The 24,237-nt window shown below is 33.3% G+C and overlaps 1 protein-coding gene across 1 annotated transcript in view; it reads left to right on the top strand.

Annotated features, from left to right (window-relative positions):
* The window catches only part of PRPF40A (PRP40 pre-mRNA processing factor 40 homolog A (S. cerevisiae)), an 80,192-nt gene extending 61,156 nt beyond the window's left edge, over window positions 1-19,036 (top strand). Inside the window, exons 11-26 of the mRNA XM_006880777.1 lie at window positions 184-292; window positions 719-783; window positions 1,267-1,431; window positions 2,107-2,215; window positions 4,327-4,477; window positions 5,243-5,376; window positions 9,538-9,652; window positions 9,841-9,932; window positions 10,038-10,154; window positions 10,416-10,553; window positions 11,127-11,222; window positions 11,952-12,038; window positions 12,118-12,214; window positions 12,296-12,357; window positions 13,196-13,327; window positions 17,907-19,036. Coding sequence (XP_006880839.1) covers window positions 184-292; window positions 719-783; window positions 1,267-1,431; window positions 2,107-2,215; window positions 4,327-4,477; window positions 5,243-5,376; window positions 9,538-9,652; window positions 9,841-9,932; window positions 10,038-10,154; window positions 10,416-10,553; window positions 11,127-11,222; window positions 11,952-12,038; window positions 12,118-12,214; window positions 12,296-12,357; window positions 13,196-13,327; window positions 17,907-17,999 — 1,762 coding nt within the window. The 3' untranslated portion in view covers window positions 18,000-19,036. The remainder of the gene's footprint in view (window positions 1-183; window positions 293-718; window positions 784-1,266; window positions 1,432-2,106; window positions 2,216-4,326; window positions 4,478-5,242; window positions 5,377-9,537; window positions 9,653-9,840; window positions 9,933-10,037; window positions 10,155-10,415; window positions 10,554-11,126; window positions 11,223-11,951; window positions 12,039-12,117; window positions 12,215-12,295; window positions 12,358-13,195; window positions 13,328-17,906) is intronic.
* The last annotated feature ends 5,201 nt before the right edge of the window (window positions 19,037-24,237 follow it).

The raw sequence follows: 24,237 nt of genomic DNA, 5'->3' as shown, positions 1-24,237 counted from the left end.
CAGTTATGTTAAAGTAAAATGGAAGTTCTAGAAAAAATTCTGAATTAATCATTTATTAACTTTATCCTAAAATTATCAACTTCTAACATAGACCCCAACATGTAATTAATGATTAATTAAGACATTATTAAGTGAGGCAATCGCTCCTTAAAGGATGAATAATGTATTTAAATTTCTCTCTAGCTTTACTCCCAAAAAAGAAGAGGAAGAAAGCCAGCCACCCAAAAAGACTTATACCTGGAATACAAAGGAGGAAGCAAAGCAGGCCTTTAAAGAATTATTAAAAGAAAAGGTATTGTTACATTATTAAATAATCAGTGCATTGATAGCTTTTATTGATAATGCTAAACTCTCAAAACTGTTTTAACTGAAAACTAAATTTTTCTCATTTTCTTGACTATTACTTAGCAAATAAAATCTTGTGGACAAGGTAGAACACATGTTCTATATCAATACTTTATATTAGATGAGGGGTTTTCATTTCAAGCATTTATCTAAATAAAAAATACTCATACTCTTTAAATTTCCATTAAGTTTTAAAATAGGTAGATTGTACAGACTTGGCTTGCTTCATAAAAGCCTACTTTTTAGCATTTTTTCAAACTTTTGCAAAAACGTACATCAGTGGTTTGCAGTATTACATATTTTATTCCCTGTTGTGTGACTTTTACTATATTTGTGTGAAATAATTTTTATTTCTTTTTTAAATGGTTTTCAGAGAGTACCATCTAATGCTTCATGGGAGCAAGCTATGAAAATGATCATTAATGACCCACGATACAGGTAATACTTCAACTTTTTAGTTAGGCATGGCAGGGCGTACCTTGTAAATTCACAGTTAGGTAGATTTATGCTGTTTCTAGGATTACAGAAAAATAAAAGTTCTCACATACTCTTCACCACTGTACATTGTTTATATTACCAACATATTATTTTTGTTTTGTATTTATTAGAATTAATAAACTCATTGATACATAATTATTAACTAAAATACTTACTATTTAATTGCAGTTCATTTTGTATTATACCATGGCTTTTGCTGTGGTATAATCACTTAACTGTCCTGTCAAGCTTCTTTTTCTTCTGTTCATCTCTTTCCCCATTTCCTCAGAATACTGCATAACTGCTGATCTTTTTGTTCTGCTTAGTGAGGTTTTCTTGTATAGTTGAAATCATGTAATATGTATCTTTTTTCAAATTGGCTTTTATTACATATTTTTGTTTTGTGTTCATTTGCTCTGAAACCATTATTTTTGGTTATTTTAGTGCTTTAGCAAAGCTGAGTGAAAAGAAGCAGGCCTTTAATGCTTATAAAGTCCAAACTGAGAAAGAAGAAAAAGAAGAGGCACGATCAAAATACAAAGAAGCTAAAGAATCCTTTCAGCGTTTTCTTGAAAATCATGAAAAAATGACTTCTACAACCAGATACAAGTAAGGTTTATAGTGATGCACTTCATGTAGCAGCAACGTAATAAACTTAGCTTACATATTACTATGATTGTCCTTGGCCAAATAATCTTGTGTGGGCACTCCGGTGGCCTAGTGGGCAAGGAGTCGCATTGTCAACCCAAAGACAAGGAGTTCAGTTCCTATGGGAGGAAGATGGACAGTATCCTCCCATGCAGTGTACAGCCTCTGAAAACTTGCTTTGCCAGAAAGGCAGCTTTAAGTAAGTTGTCATTGTATAGCACATAACAACATCAGGATGTTGCAGTGGCATTTCCAGATTAAGAAAGACTAGAGAAAAAAAAAATCCTTGAGTTCTGTATCTAAAAACCTTAAGAAGAAAAGCCCTATGGATCAGTCATCTATGCAGCAGGTCATCATGAAGATGGTAGAAAGCTGGGACATTGTTCTTTTCTTAATGTACAGGGTTTCCAAACTCAGGGAATGACTAGATGTCAGCTAATAGCTAAAGTATAAACAATGCCTTGGTGAAATTATTCTTCTGATAAGTACAATCCTTAAGTAGTTTAGTCTATTTTCTGTTTAAAAGAGTTTTGTTTGCTTGCTTATTCTAAGTCAGCCAAACAGGTAACGTTTGATTGTTTAGTGTGGGAGTGTTTTTTAAATTGTTTTTTGGTGGTGGTTTGTTTTATTAAACAGAAAAGCAGAGCAAATGTTTGGAGAGATGGATGTCTGGAATGCAATATCAGAACGTGATCGTCTTGAAATCTATGAAGATGTTTTGTTTTTTCTTTCAAAAAAAGAAAAGGTATTGTCCATTTGCAGTTATTGCTACTTATTCTTAAATAAGATGTTTCTAATTCCAGTAATACTCTACTAAATCACTGTCCATCTAGCATAGTAGGTGTTTTTGAGCAGTAGGTGCTTGCTACTTAAACATTATCATTAATGTTCTTATGCCTACTTCTAATAATAAGATACATATCTTTGAGTTAGATTTAGAGATCACTTCCTGTGCTTTTGCGAACATTTATTTAACATTTTATTACAGTTTTGACAATGATGTGTAGTACTCACTGAGATACTTTAGTTTAAAACAACTGTTTTATTTATGTTCATCTTATTCCATGCCAGTCCATGTTACAAGATCTTGTGTTTAAGGAACATACATAAATGATGCTAGTATTATCAGGTAATTCTGATGGTTCTGTGATTATATGGTTGACTGCTGATTAGAAGGGTAGCATTTAATGGTGGCATAGTCTGCAGGGACCTCTACTATTTTACCCAAAGGCCACGTCTCTCTTGGCAGTCCAAATCCACCAGTAGCTCCAAGGGGGAAAAATGGGTAGTGTCCTTTCAGGCAGTTTATGGCATTGGAAACCCATTAGAGGGTCTGTTGTGATTTGATTCCAGTGAAAGTGATATGGCCCTGTAAAGGTTACAGTATAAGAAGCTCTGTGGAGTAATTCTTAGTCCTATGTAGTCACTGTGAGGCATAATTAACTTGACAGTCCAGAACAATAAGACATATCAGCAATTTATGGTCACTGAAGAATTAATATTTACCATTTACTTACCAATGTGACTTGCTTATCTTTAGTTATCTTCAATGTTATAATACATAACATTAGGAAAGAAGAGATACAGATATATTAGGTGGAGGGGTTTTTTGGTTTGGGGTTTTTGTTTGTTTGTTTGTTTTTTAATTGACATGTTAATGAAAGTTTACAGAGACTTTGGCTTTCCATTCATAAATTGTTGGCACATTTTCCTCCCTGGCCGCCTCTTCCCCCCTAGTTCACTTTTCCGTTTGAAAAGAAAAAAGAAATTCTTTCATTGTTATACAGTTCTCCCCTACTCCACTTTATTATGCAACTCTTATTCTGGATGCTTATCAAATGAAAATAATACCTAATCATATATTCCTTTTAAACAGTTCTCCCCTTAACTATTTCAATGTGGTATACATTATTTATCCCCTTTTCTTAGATTCCCCCGAACCTCAATGTTCCAGCAGTGGCGCTATGCAGTATTTATTTGTCCTTTTGTAACTGAGATATTTCACTCAGCATAATGTCCTTCAGGGCCACCCATTTTGGTAAATTTCATGAGTTCCTTGTTTTTCAATGCAGCATAGTATTCCATTGTGTGAATATGTGACAGCTTCTCCATTTGTTGATGGACATTTGGGTTGTTTTCAACTCTTTGCTGTTCTGAACAAAGCTGCAATAAATACGGGGGTGCATATATCTGGGTGGCATTTTGGGTTTCTGCAATAAATACAGGGGTGCATATATCTGGGTGGCAGTTTGGGTTTCTAGAGTATATTCCCTGTAGTGGAATTGCTGAGTCAAATGATTTTTCTATTTCCAACTTTTTGAGAAAGTGCTATACAGCCTTCCATAGTGGTTGCAACATTTTACACTCCCACCAACAATCAATAATGGTTCCAGTTTCTCCGTAACTTTGCCAGCATTTGTTGTTTTCTGCTGTGTTGAATGTTGCTATTCTTACTGAGGTGAGATGTTATCTAATAGTTGTTTTGCTTTGCATTTCCCTTAGGGCTAGGGATTTTGAGCACTTCATGTGTTTGCCATCTAAATGTCTTCTTTGGTGAAGTGATGTATATGTTTTAAGTATATCGAGTGGAGGGTAAAAGCAAAACAAAGGGGTGCTTTTCACATTCTGGTTTTTGAAGACAAATGAAGAGATTAAGTATTAAGCCCAATGGTGTTAGGCAAGACCAAGATACGTAAATAAAGTAGCCTTAGTATTTAAATTTAACAGTAGAGTTTTTTTGGTGTGGTTTTTTTTTTTTAATATAGGTAAACATATAAAGAAAGCTTTTGGTAAGTGCACTTCAAGTGTTATTTCTTTGAACTTCAATAGAAAATTTGTTGATGGCTTATGTTTTAGGAACAAGCAAAGCAGTTGCGGAAGAGAAACTGGGAAGCCTTAAAAAATATACTTGACAACATGGCTAATGTAACATACTCTACTACATGGTCTGAAGCTCAACAATATTTGATGGATAATCCAACTTTTGCAGAAGATGAGGAGTTACAAAGTAAGAACAATGACTAAATGGGAGGAATGCTAGTTTTAAACAGTTTCTCTGGCAACAAAGAATTATTCCTGCTTTACATATGACATCTTGAGCTTAATTTTCCAGAGTTGTCTCATTTCTGGGAAAATATTATTTTAATTTCATAATCAGGTGGAGGGGTTCTTTTCTTTTTACTCAAGACAAAATATTTTTCCAGTAATCTGAATTTAACTTTATCAGGTGATCTTTGCAATGCTTTACCATACTTGTCAAACCTGAAGTTTTCTTTTGCCATTTATATGTAACCCTGGTAAGAATCAGATAGTTTAACACATTTTACTTATCCAGTCTTTTGTAGGAAATGACTAATTACAGATTTCCAGAAAGAAGAAAGGAAGGAAATTTATGGTAGATTTTATAAAGGATTGTCTTTATCTGATTTACTTGTTTCTTGGAAATTATAGCTTTCTAGGCTTACTTTCTCAAAATCTTGAGATTTGGGATAAAGCTTATAAATCAGCACACTGAATTGCTTTATACTGTAATTCTTCATAGGTTTTATTATGACAGCTTTATTTTTATTGAGCTGTATTTTTACATCGATTTTAATGTTGTCTGTAAAATTTTCCTTAAAACTGTCCTGCTTGAAAAAAAAAAAAAAAAAAAAAAAAAACTGTCCTGCTTGGATAATTACAAGCCCATTTATATTGTAGGCCTTTTAATCTGAGAGTTAATTTACATTAACTGCTTTTCATTCTGATAATCATCAGTGTTTTAAAATTTTAGACATGGACAAAGAAGATGCATTAATTTGCTTTGAAGAACACATTCGAGCTTTAGAAAAAGAAGAGGAGGAGGAGAAACAGAAAAGCTTGCTGAGAGAAAGGAGACGACAACGTAAAAATAGGGAATCTTTTCAGGTAATAGGAAATCTTGCATTTTCTTATGTAGTTTTTTTAATATCTTTACCTAACCTTATCTTCATACAAACCATTTTGAGACCCCTCTTCCCTGATTTCTTGACCTAGGCTTTGTGGCGGATCCATACACGTTTAACTCTTAAATTCTATAATTAGTTATGAGTTCACTTAAAAGAACAGTCATTTTAAGCAGGGGACATAGAAGACTGTAGCAGATGTTGACACTTAAGGTGAGCATTGTTAGATAAGGTTTCATTTTGGAAAGACAAATAGTATGACAAAATGCTGACAATATATGTGATGAGTCATTAGTTGGTATGTAGGATTGCTGTGATAAAGTTTCGGGTGGGGCTATAATTTACAAACGTTATGCTTAAGAACTAAGATACATGCCATGTATATATATGCTTGTTGTTGTTGTGTACCGTTGAATTGGAACTGATAGCTTACCCTCTAGTAGGTTTCAGAAGCATTAAATCATGCGGGACTAGTGACTCGTTTTAGCCTGCAAATATGCCTTTTATGCTCTGTAATGGAGAATGTTGTGATGGGAGAAATTTCACATTTCAGCTCATAGCAACGCTGTAGTACTTGCTTTAGAACTGATGGCCCCATAGAGTTTTCAAGGCTTTACCTCAGACTGCTACATATTTCCCCTTAGGGCAGTCGTTCTCGAAAGTACATCAAAATCATCTAGAGAACTTAAAGGGAGGGGAAGAAACCAAAACACACAGCAAGCCACAATTCCCGTTTTCCCCTAGGTTACTAAACATCTTAAATGCCATAATAGAATCTGTATTCTTGGTGGGTTCTTCTTCTTTGGTGGTTTCTCAGTGATCATTTAGGGGGTTGTTAGGTCCCTGTTTCCAGAACTGGAGTCTGAGAACTTGTATTTGTAATGCATTTCCAGGAAATACTGATGTAACTGGACAATCCCATATAAAGGGCATTATGCTTGTCTACACACTTAAAGTCTTCATACTTTGATCACATTTTCTTAAAAGAATTTGACAAGGTAGTTATTTTTAAAGCCAGTAAGAGAAATTTCATTTAAGTCCTTCATATATGTTGTATTGCTGAGAATTTAGTAACCACAGCTAACCACGTAGCCTTCTGCCTCAGATAAAAGAGAAAATTAAGAGGAAAGTTAGACTGTACTAAAATCATAAGCTTTCATATCTCCTATAAAAGATAGGCACAGTAAAATAAAAGAATAGAAGTAGAATGTCAATACTGGAGATGGTTTTTGGTTACTATTAATGAAACTAGTATTAGCATCTTAAAAAAAAATATTATACAGCTGTTCACTAGTAATGTTTTTATGTGGTACTCTTAGAATTTCTTAAATGTAATAGTATTGAGATTTATAATAAAAGATAGAATTCAAATTTGGATTTAAAAGGTCATGAATGGAAAAAACTTTATCAGTAAATGAGAAATACTTATCACATCTCATAGAAAATTAAGATAACTTTAACAAACCTTGAAATTGTTATTTGAGTTAATGTCTAGACTGGAAAGGAATGCTCAGCTATTTTCCTGTCGAAGAGAGGTTTCTAGCGTCAGAAGCTAAGATGTACTGTTAAGGTAGAGCAGTGGTCTACCTTAAGGTAGAGTGTAGTTCCCAAGTACATAGTATCATCTGGAAATTAACTAGAAATGCAAATTCTCAAACCCTGTGCCAGACCTATCAAATCAAATTCCGGGGATAGGAACCAACAGAGTGAGTGGGTGGGTGGGAGGGTGTGTGTGTGAGAGAGAGAGTGTTTAAAGGGACTAAAAGAATGCTGCTTCTCTTGTGTGAGGGTAGAAGTGTTTTATAGACAACTTTAATAGAAATATATATATGGAATTTTCAGTGACTTAATCTTTCAGAAGTAGATAAACAGATTCTTCTTCCTGCTTGCATCTTATCATACTTGAATTTAATCTTTTTACTTATTAGCAGCTTGCAGGAACCCTTAGGAAAAGTTAAAAGACTGCCTAAATAGTTAAAAGGTAATTAGAGACAAAATAAAATTGTTCAGATTTTGAGAAAGGGAAAGTTTGCATAAATTCAGTGTTGAAAAGAAGGCTATTAGATAAGGGAGACCTTGTAAAAAACAGGAGAATGAAGAAAAAAATTTTCTCATTAAGTAAAACATTTGAGGGCTTGGAATTCAAGTAAATACCATTCTTTATTAATAGTATATAAGGAATGAGAAATACTAAGTTGGATCAATCTTTATAATATATAGCACACTTGTAACCGTATTAAGTGTACCATTCCATTACTTTCCTATTTTGCTGTAATCAACTACTATACATTTTCAGAAGTTTTTTGGTACCCAAACAGAACTCCAATATCCCTTCCTTATTTTCTCCTCCCACTAACCCTTGGTACCTGCTTAATAACCATTTGTTTCTGTGCACTTACCTAATCTAGGCATTTTATATAAAAAAGCAAACTCACTGCCCTTATGTCAGGTTTCCAAGACTGAAATCTTTACAGAAGACTGCTTATCTTTCTCCCTTTAATGGCTGGTGTAGTGCAACTGCACACAGTTCTCTTAGCAGCCCAACCAGTTACTCAGTTATGGAATTGAATAAAAATTTTCCCTTTCTGTCTGACTGACTTCACATAATGTTTTCTGGGTATAGCACGGACTATCAGAATTTCATTTGTATATATGGTTGAACAAAAAAATTTGGTTTTACTCCTTTGCAAAGGTAACACTAATTTTAAGATTTTCCCTACCTTCTCATCCTGACAGCCATCAAAGTATATTTTTTATCTTTTTGTAAACTGTTTATAATAGTGTGCTGACACAGGATTTGCCTTTTTGTGTCTGGCTTGTTTTACTCAGCATAATGTCCTTGAGGTTCATTATTATGCAGTGTTTGGAGAATTTATTTTTGAGCAGTTTTCATGTATGTATACCACTTATTCAGTTTTCCATGTATATATTCTTGAGCTATTTTCACCTTTAAAAAATATTTTTAGTAATACTTTAATAATGGTGAGTTCCAGCTTTCAAATCTCTTTGGATATGTATATCATAGTGAAATTCTAGATCATGGGACAGTTATACATTTAACTTTTTGTGGAATGTTGAACATTTTTCCATAGTGGCTACACACCAATTTAGTCTTATAAGCAGTATGTGAAAGTTCAACTTTCTTCACATAATTGACAGTACTTGTGTGTTCTGATCATAGTCTTCCTGCGGGTGGAGGGAGTGAAGTCATACGTTTTTGTGATTTTTATATGTATTTTCTTAAATGACTAATAATTTCTGAGTTATAAGACTTCTGTGGATGTGTTCACTCTGCTTTGAAGAGAAGTGGAGCTGTAAGTATCTGTAGTTACTCTTGTGAACAGCAGCATTGTGTAATAAAAATATGCATGCCATATTTGCTATTCAACTTCAAATTTCCTACTTTCTATATTTTAAAAATAAAAAATGGTGCTAATAATTTGTCTTCCATATATCTAGAATACCATATTAACATGTAATTGATATTTTTTCTATTTCTTGTACTTCTCATTTTGGACTAAGCACCTTTCATGTGCTCTGAAGTTATGTACAATAGTGTCTATCATGTTGGATATACCAGTCTAAGAACTGTGGGAACAGAAATTGAGGTCATAGTTACCTTAGAGACATTTGCTTATAGTTTAAATATAGGAGAGTGGATGATGTAGAAATTATTAGATTAAAAAGTCCAAATTGGTCACCTGGAAATTGGGAAAAGGGAAAATTGGGATAAGCAAGTAAGAGTTCAGATTTTTTCATGAAAATTAAATAAAATCTAGAGCACAATAGTAACTATTTTTAAAAATTAAGTATTTTACTGGAAACAAGCACTCATATATTCTTTAGTATCATTTAATAATCATCTGAAAAGGCAATACCCAGTGTTTTAAATTAAGTATTATCATTATATTTTTGCTCTTCATTGGAAATGCTATTTTATCTTAGCAAGAGCCTTTCTTTTTAAAGAGTCCTTTCTGTTATACTCCAAAATATTCAAGTATTATTTGTACCTAAATTGATATGAAATATCATTGAAAGAAGACTTGTAAAAGTTGCTGGGCTTTAAAAAATCTTGTAGTTTTAGGTTATGTTAATATTTCTAATACCTTTTAAAATGATTTTTCTAATATAATGGCTTTTTCAGATATTTTTAGATGAATTGCATGAACATGGACAACTACATTCTATGTCATCTTGGATGGAATTGTACCCAACAATTAGTTCTGACATTAGATTCACTAATATGCTTGGTCAGCCTGGTGAGATTCTTTTCTTTACTGATTTATAGTTAAAACAATAGTTAGAATGGGCCAGTAGGGGGAGAAGGGAGAGTTGTGTTGGGAAGAGAGGATAGCTTTATTATATTTTCTTTTGTTTTATAAAAAAAAAAAATAATTGCAGCTCTTTGGTTAGAGCTAGCTTTTGACTTCTTTAGTTTTTTCATTAGGATCAACTGCACTTGATCTTTTCAAGTTTTATGTTGAGGATCTTAAAGCACGTTATCATGATGAGAAGAAGATAATAAAAGACATTCTAAAGGTAAATAATATGTGTTGGTTTACAGTACATCTTTTCCATATTAATACTGTATTTTGCAGGGGGTGATGGTGTGAGAATACTAACCTCTCTTTCTTTTTTTTTTAGGATAAAGGATTTGTAGTAGAAGTAAATACTACTTTTGAAGATTTCGTGGCAATAATCAGCTCAACTAAAAGGTCAACCACATTAGATGCTGGAAATATTAAACTTGCTTTCAATAGTGTAAGTTACTTTCTTTTACAAACAATTCATTTTAATAGTTCAGTTTCTAGTATATGCTATAAAAACAAGTTATAGGCTAATAGAGTAAGGCTTTTAATGGACACATTCTCAAATGATGGACTGATTATGTCAGCCTTCCTTTGCTCTTATTAACTGATGGTGTAGAGAAATTGGCCTTAAACTTATAAATGGTATGAGCACTTTTCAACTGGGAATGATAATTGTATTGGTGGAATTGATTAAATATTCTTTTTCTTCAAGTTGCTAGAAAAGGCAGAAGCCCGTGAACGTGAAAGAGAAAAAGAGGAGGCCCGGAAAGTGAAACGCAAAGAGTCTGCCTTTAAGAGTATGTTGAAACAAGCTGCTCCTCCAATAGAATTAGATGCTGTTTGGGAAGATGTATGTATACTTTAAATCTTTTCTCATGAACTGTATTCATTCCAGTTGAGGTTATTTTTCCCACTTTATGCCAGGAAAATGTCAGCTGAATAAATCTGTTGCTTAGGATATATTTAACTGTGAAATATTCTTTTTATGTTATTGTTGTATTTTACTGAAATTTTATTATTATTTATTTTAATGAAAATTTGTAGACTTTGTATTTCCATTCATTCATTGCTGCACTTTTTTACTGCCCACCCCTCACCCCTGAAATATTTTTTTTAATAATAGTAATATGAATGAACCTCAAAAAATCAAATGTCAAGATTTTATACAAGGACAAATTCAGCATTCCTTATTGCTACTTTGGCCTCAAACTCCAATACAGTTCTCTGTGCAGCCTTATTGAAATACTGTTTTTCAATAATCAGTAAAAGGACTTTAGCCATATTTAAAACTATTGGGAATTTGAAGGGAGGAAATGATAGTATTTGAGGGGATTGTCACCATTTATGTGTAATGATTCCTTTTAGACATGATCATATACTTTTCTTGGTAGTCATTTATTGATTCTGTATCTGAATGTTTCAGATCCGAGAGAGATTTGTAAAAGAGCCTGCATTTGAAGACATAACTCTAGAATCTGAAAGAAAACGAATATTTAAAGATTTTATGCATGTACTTGAGGTAATTTTAATACTCCCATAAAAGGATTAGATATATAGTGGCTGTAAAGTTGTAGTCTATTATCAGTTCACTAATAACTTTAATAAAACTGCAGAAGTGCAGAAGGACTATTAATTTTCTGATTTCATGTGGAATTAGACTTAAATTGTTTTAGAATATTTAACCTGGATTAAGATGGTGATAAAATTATTTTAAAAAAAAAAAAGGATGGAGATACTAGGGGCAAACAGATTTTACATTTAGTGAGAGTCACTTTGCTTATTTCAAGGATGTGTTTGAACTAGTTACTTACCTTTATCTTCGCGCCTGGCTGCCTAATTGACCTGGAGATTGATCTAAAAACATAGTGGAATGACAATGATTTTCAGTATTTTTCTTTCTTTTTTTAAAGCATTTATAACTTCACAGGTTATTGGTTTTTTTGAATTGTGTGAGTTATCCTAACTCACATTGATCTCATCTCTAATTTACTATATTTTTTAAACATTGTGTTTTGGTGTCTAATGAGGAGGTATATATAGGATATGTAGAAAGTAATAGAAGAAAAGTTTAGTGTTTGAATACTTTATAGATAATACTTTAATATATATTTTCAGTCCTATATATACTAAATATGTAAAATGAGTGGAGTTTTACTCAGAAAATTTGTTTGTAGAGCTTTTAGAAAATTCTTTATGATCTGATGTCTAAAGTAAATGTAAATAAAATTTTGTTTTCTGAACCCTGTAGCATGAATGTCAACATCATCATTCAAAAAACAAGAAACATTCTAAGAAATCTAAGAAACATCATAGGAAACGTTCTCGCTCTCGATCGGTAAGGAGCTTTACTATAGCAGCATATATACTGAAATATTTCCAGCATCATTATGAACAAAATTATTTGTTTTGTCTAGGGGTCAGATTCAGATGATGACGATAGCCATTCAAAGAAGAAAAGACCGCGATCTGAGTCCCGCTCTGCTTCGGAGCATTCTTCTAGTGCTGAGTCTGGTGAGCATTTCTGTTAACTTGTATAAAATCACCACCACTTGATTTATACAAATTCTTACTTTCTTTTTTCTTGTTGCCCAGAGAGAAGTTATAAAAAGTCAAAAAAGCATAAGAAGAAAAGCAAGAAGAGAAGACATAAATCTGTAAGCAAGCGTATGGTTTTTCATTTGACTTGGACATTTTTGCCTTTATTTTCTCAGTAATAATTGACTTTTTTAAAAAATTGGTCACTGTAGCCTAGCATAGTTCAGGTGGACACTGGTACTTTTCATTGGCCCTCTTTCTGAGATTTTATGTGTTCACCTCAAATGCTTAGTGGGCTTTAGAAAAAGTTCATATACATCCTCCAGTGTTGGAATTCACCCTTATGTCAGGAGATTTATTGATGTGTTGCAGTTGTTGAAACCACACATTTGAATGTTTTAGAAAATTTCTTCTGCTCTTCTAATTACTGGTCCCAAGTATTATAATCAAGATTGCCTAAGGAACTTTTTAAAAATGAGTGCCAGCTCAGATCCACAATTATTTTTTCATGCTGCTTACTTGAATTTGTCTGAATCTAAATGAGAACCCATTTATCTTGGATGCCAACATTACATTTTTAACAACTTCTTAGAAGCAATTTTGAGAAAAAATTTTATTGTATAGTTGTTAACATTTAAAATGTGATGAGGCTAATAATAGCACAGTAGCGACATTTAAAAATACATAGACTTTTATCTCACCTCTTACTTAATAAAGATCTTTGTAAAGTATACTTTATCAGAAAGTTATCCTTCCTGTAGGAAAAACCAGCAAATCTTGGAAATCTTACTGAATTATTGAGGTTAAAAATTCACATTCTTTTTTCCTTGTCCTAAAACCCATGGGACACAAACCATGTCAAACAGGGGCATCCTAAAATGTTCTATATATCAGGACTTCTAAATAGAGAGTGGTCTTCATCAGAATGCTCTAACACGCCAATTTTCTTGTTCATAGGATTCTCCAGAATCAGATACTGAGCGAGACAAGGACAAAAAAGAAAAGGATCGTGAAAGTGAAAAGGACAGAACCAGGCAAAGATCAGAGTCAAAACACAAATCACCTAAGAAAAAGACTGGAAAGGATTCTGTAAGTATTTGGACCACTTTTTAAATTCTTTGTATTTAAAGATAAAGAATGCTTTTATATATATACAGCAAAACACCATGATGGCATTGAAAAGTAAATATTTTACTGATTTACTGCTATTAACAAAAACAGTGAATGTTCCGTTAACTTTCTCTTTTACAAAATAATTTTCTAATGTATGTGTTCGTTCAGATTAGAAAGTGGCATATCTTACAGCTTGCAGAACATAGCCTTAATAAATTTTTTAGTGCTTAAAAATATAATTCTTTATACATATATATGTATAAACTTTAGGGGATATAAAATTTATGATACTAAAAAGTGGGTGGTTCTCTTTCTAGATAGTCACAGCCATCATTACTAAAACCAATTTTAAAAGGAATTTCAGTAACCAAAACAGATCAGCATAGTCTGAACTATTATGCTAGGAATGAAAAATGAAGAGGAATGATGTCTTCATGTCAAAAAGAGCATCTCAAGTTCAGTCCTGAAGTACAGTGCTGTGAGTAATAGTGTATTATCCATACACATATAAATACTTGTTAATTCAACTGTTCATAAATGTGCTCACTGAGTATAAAGCCAAAAATAGAGGATTTCTACCAACCTTTGCAATTAAAGGTGTTTGAACACACAATCAAAGTGCATTAATAATTGATAACTAAAATGCAAATCTTGGAAACAAAACTTAGTAGTAGAATATATGGACTTGGTGACAGAAATTATGCTGGAGATCAAATGAACGAATTTTGTATAATAAATGACTTCTTTGCAAATATCTTGGGGGGGGAAGCCCACAAACTGCAGCTTATGCACATGGACTTCACTATACAGGAATCAGATTGACTACATTTTTGGGAAAAGTTTGTGGAGAAGTTTAAATACAGCAGTTAAAACAAGACCAGGGGCTGACTATGGAATATACATATCAATAGCTGATGTACAAATTTATATTGTAGCTGAAGAAAATTAAAACAAGCCCATACGAATCAAAATACAAATTTGTGTCTATCCCAACTTAATTTAAAACCATCTCAAGAATAGATTTGAGGCTTTGAACACTAATGACCAAAGACCAGACAAGTTGTGGGGCATCATGATGAAGGACATGATCCATGAAGTAATAAGCAAAGGACAGGAAAAAAAGACAAGCCCAAATAGATGTCAGAAGAGACTTGTAACTTTGACTACAACTTAAGCCAAAACAAAAGAAATGCTAAAATATGAGAGCTGACGAGATTTCAGAGGTCAGCACAAGAAGACAAGTTACCAAAAATGTGTAAAGAGCTGGAGTTAGAAAACCACACGAGAAGAACACACTTGGCATTTCTCAGGGTGAATTGAAAAACAAATTCAAGCTTCAATATGCAATCCTAAAAGTTTGTAAGGGCAAAATTTATGGCAACTGCCAGAAATATAAGTTCAATTCACAAGAGGCCATGGATGCCAGATATTGCAGATGTCAAACCGGTCTTGGCTGAAAGAATACACCAGAAAGGTATATACTTGTGTTTTATTGACTGCAAAGGAACTTGGGTGGATCATAAATTATAAGCAACATTGAGAAGAATCCTTTAACACCTGAGTGTGCTATTATGAAATACACACAGAGTTTAGCTGCTGTCGTGAACAGAACAAGGGAATATTGCATGGTTCAAAATCAGGAAAGGTGTTGCATCATCATTATGAATGTGTGTCCTTTCTTTCTACTTAATTTGTATACTGAACAAATCATTGGAGACGCTGGACTTAATGTGGCATCAGGGTTGGAAGAAACACATTGATAAAACCTGTGTTATGTAGATGATAACAGCCTTGCTTGCAGAAAGTGAAGGCAACTTGAAACATTGCAGAAGATCAAAGACTACAGCCTTCATTCAATAGACTATATTTATGTAACAAGAAAACAAAAAATTTTCACTACTATACCAGTAGGCAACATAATGATAGATGGAGGGAAAAAAATTGAAGTTATTAGGGATATCACTTGACTTGGATCAGCAGTCAGTACCCATGGCAGCAGCAGTCAAGAAATCAGAATACATGTTGCACTGAGAATATCTGCTTCTGGGGACCTCTTTATGTGATGTCTGTTTAAAGACAAAGTTTCACCATCTTTGTTTCTTGGCTTGATCCATCAGACAAAGTCACCTGATCTAAGTCATGGTATTTTCAGCTGTTTCCTAGGCATATGAAAGTTGGGCAATGAAAAAGTAAGAACAAAGTGAAATTTCTGCCAAATCATAATTGTGATGTTGGCAAAGATTATTGAATATACCTTGTTCTTTTGGCAGTCCAAAGTAGTTAATCTTGGAGGAAGTGCAACCTAGGTATTTAGATGCAAAAATAGTGATGTTTCAGATCCTTTGGGCATGTTATCATTAGGGACCAATCCTTGGGCAAAGACATGCTAGGAATGATCAGTGAGAGAGGACAGCCTTTAAGAAATTATTCTAACTATGGGCTTGAGCATGATGGAGATCATGCCAATGTCACAATATAGGACAAGGTTCAGAGATGTTATGAGTTTTGACTGATGAATGAACACCTAATAACATTTCAGTAACTTAAAAAATTGATTGGTAAAGGGTTGTGAGAGCAAATGGAAACTACACTAACTTAAGTTGTATATCAGATAACATAATTATTCTTTATGTTGTTATGTGCCTTTAAGTCTTCAGTGACTTAATAGCGGCCTTATGTACAACAGCCCTAACCCCTGCTCTATCCTATGCCAATCTTCTTGTCTCTGCCACACCCACCCCTACTACCCCAGTCACTGAATCAATCCATCTCATCGAGGGTCTTCCTTTCTTGTGCTGTCTCTTCTCCCGCCCCTAAGCATGACATCCCTCTCCAAGGACTGATCTTGCCTTGAAACATGTCCAAAGTATGTCAGACAAAGCTTCGGAATCACTGCCTCCAACAAGCAGCCTGGTTTCACCCTCTCTAGGATGAACCGGTTTTCCTAGCAATCCATGGTATAATCATTACTCTTCTTCAGCAACAATTCTCCTTCTATCATCCCTAGTCATTATCCAGCTTTCTGATGCATAGCAAGTAATTGCAAAGACTATGGCCTGGATCCAGGCACACCCTAGTCTCCATACATGAATGTTTTTCATAGATAGTTGATTTTTTAACAGAATGGTTTAGGTTGTGCCAGCCAGAGTTTTAGTTTTGGTTTTGGTGGGGTTTTCTTTTAAAAAAAATAAAGCCATGTAAGATCTATCTCAGCAGCTCTTTAGGAAGTTACATATTGTAATAAAAATCAGTCTTAAAGTTTTTACATATTTTCATGTTTTGTCCCATATAAACCTCGAGTAACACTGTGGGACCCATTTAAAAGTGTTGTTAGTGATGCTGGAAGGGATCTAAAAAAGTAGGGGAAATCATGACATTACAAGCTAAGGTTGAAGAACTTGCTAATGCTCTGTACAGTCTGCAGCTGCCTGCCAATTCAAGGTACATGTATCTCACATATTGCCCTATCAAGTTGGAAACAACTCATGGCTGACCTCCAGTAGATTTTTCAGAGTCCGTAAACTGCATGGGAAGAGATTGTCCATCTTTCTCTTGGAGACAACCATTCTATATCAAATTACTAATTCTTTTCTTTTGAAAAGAAATTTGTAAAGTCATTGCTTGCTACTATTCCAGCAGGCTCAAAAACTTAAATATTTGCAAAATTCATGTGAAAGTGAAAATATAGCTATTATGTGATTGTAGTATGCAAAATATAGCATTGACTTATTAGTAAGACTTCATTTATCTATAGTAAGCTTTTGTAGTTAAGGTTTTGGTGGGTCAGAAATTAGACATAGATTTTCTGTTGCAGAATGGAGGTCATTAGCACCCCTACTTTCTTTGCATAGTCAGCTATATCTATCTATATGAACAATAGAGTGTAACATTGTAGGCTGTTTGGGTAGTGGTTTCCTTTGTGTGTTTAAAAATGTAGACCGCTCTAGTCTTACTACCTCTGGGTATTCTGATTCCATAGGTAGTAGTGTTTCTTTTTAAAGCTGCACAAGGTGAGTTTGATGAATATTCTTAGTGAAGAAGAATGCATTCACTATTTATTGGCAACTCCTTATAGTGAAGTTAAATGAAGTCTCTAAAAAGAAAAAATTTATATGCAATTTATTAGTTACCTGAGAAGTTTTTTCAGCTTATTTGTCTTTTCATGGGTACACAACAATCAATATGCAAAAGACATAATATTTCTTTAAGTTACAGGAAATTATAGAATTCATGTATTAGCAAGGACTAGAATACCTGGAAACATGTGGCTTCCGTTAACTAGCATCACGTTGCTTTATTAAATTCACAAGGAAAGAGAAACTCGCGTATACTACTCTCACTAGATATTAATGTAACCTTAAAGTAGCACTGGATAAATACTTATAAATATTTTCTGGCCTAAAATCACTAATTATAGTCAATAATTGGTGGGCTTTTGGGGAAATAGCCGTCATTAAGACCTCTGAGACTTCTGTGGCAAATAATCTAAAATTTTGGATTACTTAAATTGTTTGGATACTGACATCACCTGTGATTGTATTCATTGTCTTTCTAGGGTAATTGGGATACTTCTGGCAGTGAACTGAGTGAAGGTGAATTAGAAAAGCGCAGAAGGACCCTTTTGGAGCAACTGGATGATGATCAATAAATTATACCAAATATATGTTTACAGTATGATTTAAATCTGATTCAGACCAGGGACTCTATTTTATGTTAAATTGAAATAACACTGGGTTTTAATTATATCACAGAACAAAAAGTGCATTTAAGTATATTGTTATTGTGGACTTGACTTTATAAAAAAATACAAAGGAAATTGAAAATAACTTTTGATTCTATAACAAGAATCATTATTTTCATATGGTCATAACTGTCTTTCTGTGACCCTTCTAGAGGGCACTGCAGGATGGATTAAAGGTGGCAATTTACTTACTGATTACTGCAGATGTCTCTACTTTATTCTGAAGTCTAAGTCATGAAGTGATTTGATTTACTTTATATAGAAGTTGGATTTTGACAATATAATGAAATTTTTTTTTATATCTATATATAGTAGTACAAAAAAAGCACCAGCAAATGATAAAATTGCTTTTTTGTGCACTACCCAACTGGTTAAAGCATCTTTTTTGGTGAGCACCCTAGAAAAAAGTGATTTTGATGGAAATCTGGTATACCCTGAAACACAGTGGTGCCAGTGAACACTACTGTAATAAAGCGACCATTGTTCTTTTTTACTAAACACCTGAATGTTTTAAAAAGGCTATTGTGAGGGCATTATTTTGAGCTTCTATTTTGAGCTGATGTTGAAAACAATTAACATCAAAATGTAAATCCGTTTAAATATATTTGCCTTAAGGACCTACTAAAGAATGTGCCACCAAATTTAAAATGATAGTTGCAATATCCTTGTCTAAAAACAAATCAATGTTGACTTGACGTAAACATTTTCTTTAACAGTGTCCCCTTTTTTTAAACCCAGTCTTGCCCATCTCCGCTTTTTTTTCCCCCAGCAAGAAAGTCTTTTACCTTCCATATTCATTGAGAAGCATTGACTTCATGGTACACATTCTAAAGCATTTCTGATTTGAATATTTTTGTACATTTTTATCAATTTTATTAAACCTTCTCTTCTAGTGTGTACTAGTATTTATTTCTACTTAAATTGCTCAATTTTAAAGAAATTGTTTTTTCCAACTTATTGGTAGTTTATTTTCTGTTTCTAATATTTAAGAGTATTATAAATCAGTGCATTTAAGGGCCCTTTATGCTTACAAATTTCCTACAGGATATTTTAGAGATGATGATTTGAACGAAGCTAGAATACTTTTTACATGCTGACTTGAAGGTTGGTAATGTAAGTTATACTATATTCTTCAGTGCTGGAGATTTTTTAAAAGCCAATTTTAGCACATGGTATTATCTAGGCATTACCTTTGATACTTTTATTAAGGTCTTTTAATTTGGTCACTCTTTCAAGCTTGGGTTTAGAACAACAAAGAATTCATTTTACCTTTTCTTAAATAATCTGACCACGGAAGAAAATTGGTAATTTCCTGTGTGACAAAAAAAATCTTACAAAGTAAAAGTGAGACTGACTAGAATGACTTTTTTGTTTTCTTCCCTCTTCTAAATCTACAATGTTTACTACTTGTAAACTCAGCAAAGGGAGGCAAATTATGTTTCTTAATCTTTCTCCAAGTCATTATTCTGCTGTGAAATTTACAAAGAATCACTATCTTCAGGAAAATGTGAAGTATAATCTTGAGATTCGGTTCCAGAAATCTACTAAAACCAGATCCTATTTACAACTTCGACAGCAAGGAAGTTCCCTTTGTTTTCAGAAGCCCCCACTTGAATGGCAGTTAAATTTATTAATGTCAGACACCTGACATGAAAATCTGGAAAAGTCTTAGGTATATCCTACTGGAAGAAATACTAATGGTATTTCACCAGAGAATTTGGAATCTGTAAAACATTGTTTTAATCATTTACATAAATGATAAAGTATAGCATTAAAGTTTTGATTTTTTTTTTACTTTAAATAAAAAAACACACAACCCAACTACCAATGTATTTTAGTATGTCCTCAAATTTCTATATTTCTTATAGGTATAAACTGTCTTATAATCTCAGATATAAGGAAATTAAATTCAAGTATACTTTTTGTTTGTGCATTAAAATTGACCTGAAAACAAATGGTATAGACAAATTATAACTGAAAATATTCCTACAAAAGGTAATTATAATACCAATAAAGGTAATAATGCCATCAAATGGGATTTAGTTGCTAGTTCAAAATGGCTGAAGTCACAGATGATGGGACGTTTTGGTTTAGTTTTTAGTGAACACTTGTAACCAGATTTTCTTACGCTTCAATTTAGCATAAGCTAAAATGTCTAGGAATATTGGTTCTATACAAGTTTAACAAGGACTCTGATAGTATATAATGTGTTATGTGTTGGGCTGCTAATGATAAGGTCAATTGTTTGAATCTGCCAGCTGCTCCTTGCAAGATGAGGCATTCTCTTCCTCAAAAGATTACAGCCCCAGAAGTCAGCTTGAAGGTGGCTTAGTGAGTTAAAATTTGACTGGAGGGCACAGTGGGTTTCGTTTTTTCAACTTTTCACATATTTGTTAAAATAAGTGGGAGTTTATACTTTCGAATTAAGTCTTGGAACTCTTAGGAGAACATTAAGGATTTTGTCATCAGAATCCTTAATTTTTCAAAGAAAGGCACAAACGCACTGCTGTCATACTTTATACTGGCTATCCTTTTTCTGTTCTCCAGTCATAACTTGAAAGCTGAATTTGTATTATAAAGAGTTGGGTAACAAACAACCAAGTATGAAAATGTTTGCACTTTTCCTGAGTGCATTTAAATAACACTTCTATGTAAAAGCATTGGTCTCACTGTATTTTTTTACTCCATGATTTTTTATATGGAAGTTTTTGGTTTTTTTACTTACATGCTATTTAGGAGAGAGAATTGTTTCTAAAAAAAATAGTACCCAGGAAAGAAAGAAAAATGATTTTTTTTCTTTATAAATTTTATAGGATACGTTATGTAAGTTAAATGTAAGCTATAAAATGAAAGGATTTCCACGTCTAAGAAAAATAAACATTTCTTAAAACAACTTGTGACAGATACATAATTTATCATCCTACTTTTCTTTATAGGTAGAACTGCCTATTTTACATAAAGCAAAAGGAAATTTTCATGAAACTGTTCAGATTTATAATCGTTTAGTTGTTCATTAATGACATAGTCTTGCCTTGCTATTTTGTTTTCCAGTTACTTTTATTTATAGTCCTAGAAGTTCCTCAGGTGCCAGATTGCCTATGCCCCTGGGCAACAGAATAGTGCCTGGCACCTAAGGCATTTCTTTATTTCTTGCATGTCAGTATAAAATATTAGTGGGTCAGTGTACTGAATACATGTAGCATCCATAGTACCTAACATGTGGAGAAAAGGGGCTCTGAAAAGCAGCATTGCTTAACCCATGCCTACTAACTAAAGAAACACACATAATTGAGTTCATACGTAATAAAGTTTAGTACTGATGTTTTCTTTTTACTACTACTTGAGATGCCCCAAAGCTTGCAAGTCAATATCCTGGTCTCATATGGGTTTTGAGTAGGAAAAGAAAGCTGGTGACCATTTGAATTATTCACCTAGAAATTAGTATGCCAGAGCAGTAGTCATTTTTCATTGAGGAATTAAAGCTAGAGAAGAGTCAAATATTTTAAGGAGCCCTGGTAGTGCTGTCGTTAAGCACTTAGCTACTATCCAGAAGTTGGTCCATGGCTACCAGCTCTCCGTGTCACATGGAGAGAGTTGACAGTTGGCCTCTGTAAAGATTCCACACTTGAGAACCCAGTTCACATAATGGTTTTATTAGATTCACTAAAGTCTTAACTGTTTCATGTTACCTGGCTAGCACTGAAATGTTGGTTGGAAAGCTGGGTGGAAGAGAGAAAATTCTATAATTGTCAGTATGATCTAGTTCACTACTTGTCCTTAGTCATTGACTTTTAATTCTGTTTTGACCTTCCTATAAATGAGTTGATATCTGCATATTTGGAGACCTAGCTAAATTTTTAGGCATATAGATGATAATGAGTGGCTATCAGATTGAAATTAAGACATTTCTTGACACTGTTCTGTCCCTTGGGTATCAAAAATGTGCTATTTTTAAACATTTTTCTGGTCTTACCTTCAAACCTGCAAACATTTTTGGTAGTCTAATTGCCTACCTCTACAAGTAAACTGGGCTTGTTCAGAAAGGTGAGTAATGGGGGAAACAAGCTTTCTATTTTCTGTATTTGTAATTGACAGATTTTTTTCTGTTTATATATTGTTCGGATGTAAATAAAGAACCTCATAAAATTAAACATTTTGTAAATAAAACTGGGAAAGTAATTTGACTTTGTCAACTTTTTTAAGCCCATCCAGTTTGTGCTTCTAGTTGCTAAATGTCCACATTCTATTTTCATTTGTAGTAATTTCTTAAAAGACTAAAAATACAGTAGATCAACTTTGTGAATATAAACGGCCTTACTTCAAAATCCTTTTTTCTAAATTCTTGATAGTATATTTCTCTTTGGAGACATTTAGGCAAAACAGTATTTACAGACACTAATCGCTTCCTTGTGCTCTTTTGGATGTAAGATTACTTCTATAATTCACACTCGGAGCACCATTTTCCAGAAGCAGTATGCTTGTAAGTGATTGGAGATGTATTCCTGTCAAAATCAATTTGATTCCTGACTTTTCATACTTAAGAATTTAGGGAGGAATTCTTCCTAAAATTTACCAAATAGCCTGCTTGTTCAAGATAGTCCCCTCTCCCACAATGTTCCAGTAACACACTACAACATATTACAGGGTAGTAGTGTAAATAGTTTATTTGCTCATATGCCATGAAAAGACCAGAAAAGTAACATTAACTGCTTTTATAAAACATTTCTAATATTGCTAAGAAGCAGACTCATTAATCAAAAGAACATGCCAACTTTATTGTCCATTTGTAGATTAATAAATAAGCAATTATTTCAAACTGTAATGTCAGACTTTGAAAGCTGCTTTGTGTTGGGTTATATCACAACTGTTTGGGTCATTTTATGGTCATTAACTGTTTTCAATCAAATTTAAGATTACTTAACAGACACAATTTTGGCATGTTCTTTATGGATTTATGGATATGTGACAGTTTAATCTTTCTGTAAATAGGTGTGTGAAAGTGAAATGTGGTAACTGATCCCTAAATTGTCCTTGTAGTTAAATATATATATATATATTTAAAAAAAAACACACTATAAGTTAAAATAACATTCAGATTGTATAGCATAGGCTGATGCATTTTTAAACAATATTTACATTATTACCCAGCAGCTTAGGTGGGATTTAAAGAGAAGTGTAAAAACCATAAAAAACTGCACCAATTTTATAGCAAAATATCTGTACATTTAAAAAGAGGTCTTATAACTACACATTATCCAAGGAAAATGGGACTTTCACCAAAGGGCCCTCACATAAACACAACATAAAAGTCAATGGTTAAATACTATACAATAAATTTTACAATTGTTAATTGGTGTACCAAGAAGCTAAGCTGGAAGCAGAAGGTATAATATAAAAAGTACAAATTTAGCTTCAATCCAGTTTTGTTTTTTTTTTTTATTATTTGGAAATTAAACAAGTGCCCTGCCAGAGAGGAAGGAAAAGTAACAGTGGTTTAGTTGTCCATTTAGTCCCATTATGTATCACTTAAGCTTAATTCCAATGTGAATTAGTAATTTCATTCCAGTTCCCCAAAAAGTAATCTGGGAAATACAAGAACTTCTACACAGCTTTGATACAGATGCCAAACATATCTGCTCCAATTAAAAAATGTAAACCCTGCGATTGTCAGAGGAGAATAAGTCTGAGTTATTAATACTACTGCTAGCAGATGTACTTGAAAGGTGGTCTATAAAGCTAGTAAAATCCCTGACTAGCAAGGCACTGATTCCTTCTATTCTCAGAACTGACCATAATGGTCCTCAGAAATCTAATACTGATTACTGAGATGTTTAGTGCTAATTAATAAATAAATACATGTGCATTATATTAACAGCTGCCTCTGGCTGAAGAACACAGTACTGGAAGTAACATTTTTATGCCATGATAGCCTTGCATTCATGTCACTGAATGTCTCTCACAGATGTAGAATATGAAATTGGAGACAAAGTGTTGAGTGACTTCTGTGCCACTGTAACTGCATCCTGTTTGCACTTGGTTATGGCCAGAAGGAGAAGTTATATGATTATTTCCTTCTGTGTTGCAAGCCCTTAAAAATACAGTTAATGGGTATGGCTGAAACAAAGTTAATTCCTTAGAAGATAGT

The sequence above is a fragment of the Elephantulus edwardii genome, unplaced genomic scaffold (genome assembly GCF_000299155.1).
Source record: "Elephantulus edwardii isolate Elephantulus edwardi_28Jun2011 unplaced genomic scaffold, EleEdw1.0 scaffold00010, whole genome shotgun sequence".
NCBI classification, from domain to species: domain Eukaryota; kingdom Metazoa; phylum Chordata; class Mammalia; order Macroscelidea; family Macroscelididae; genus Elephantulus; species Elephantulus edwardii.
The sequence above is the reverse complement of the archived record's forward strand: the minus strand, read 5'-3'. Positions and strand labels throughout refer to the sequence as shown.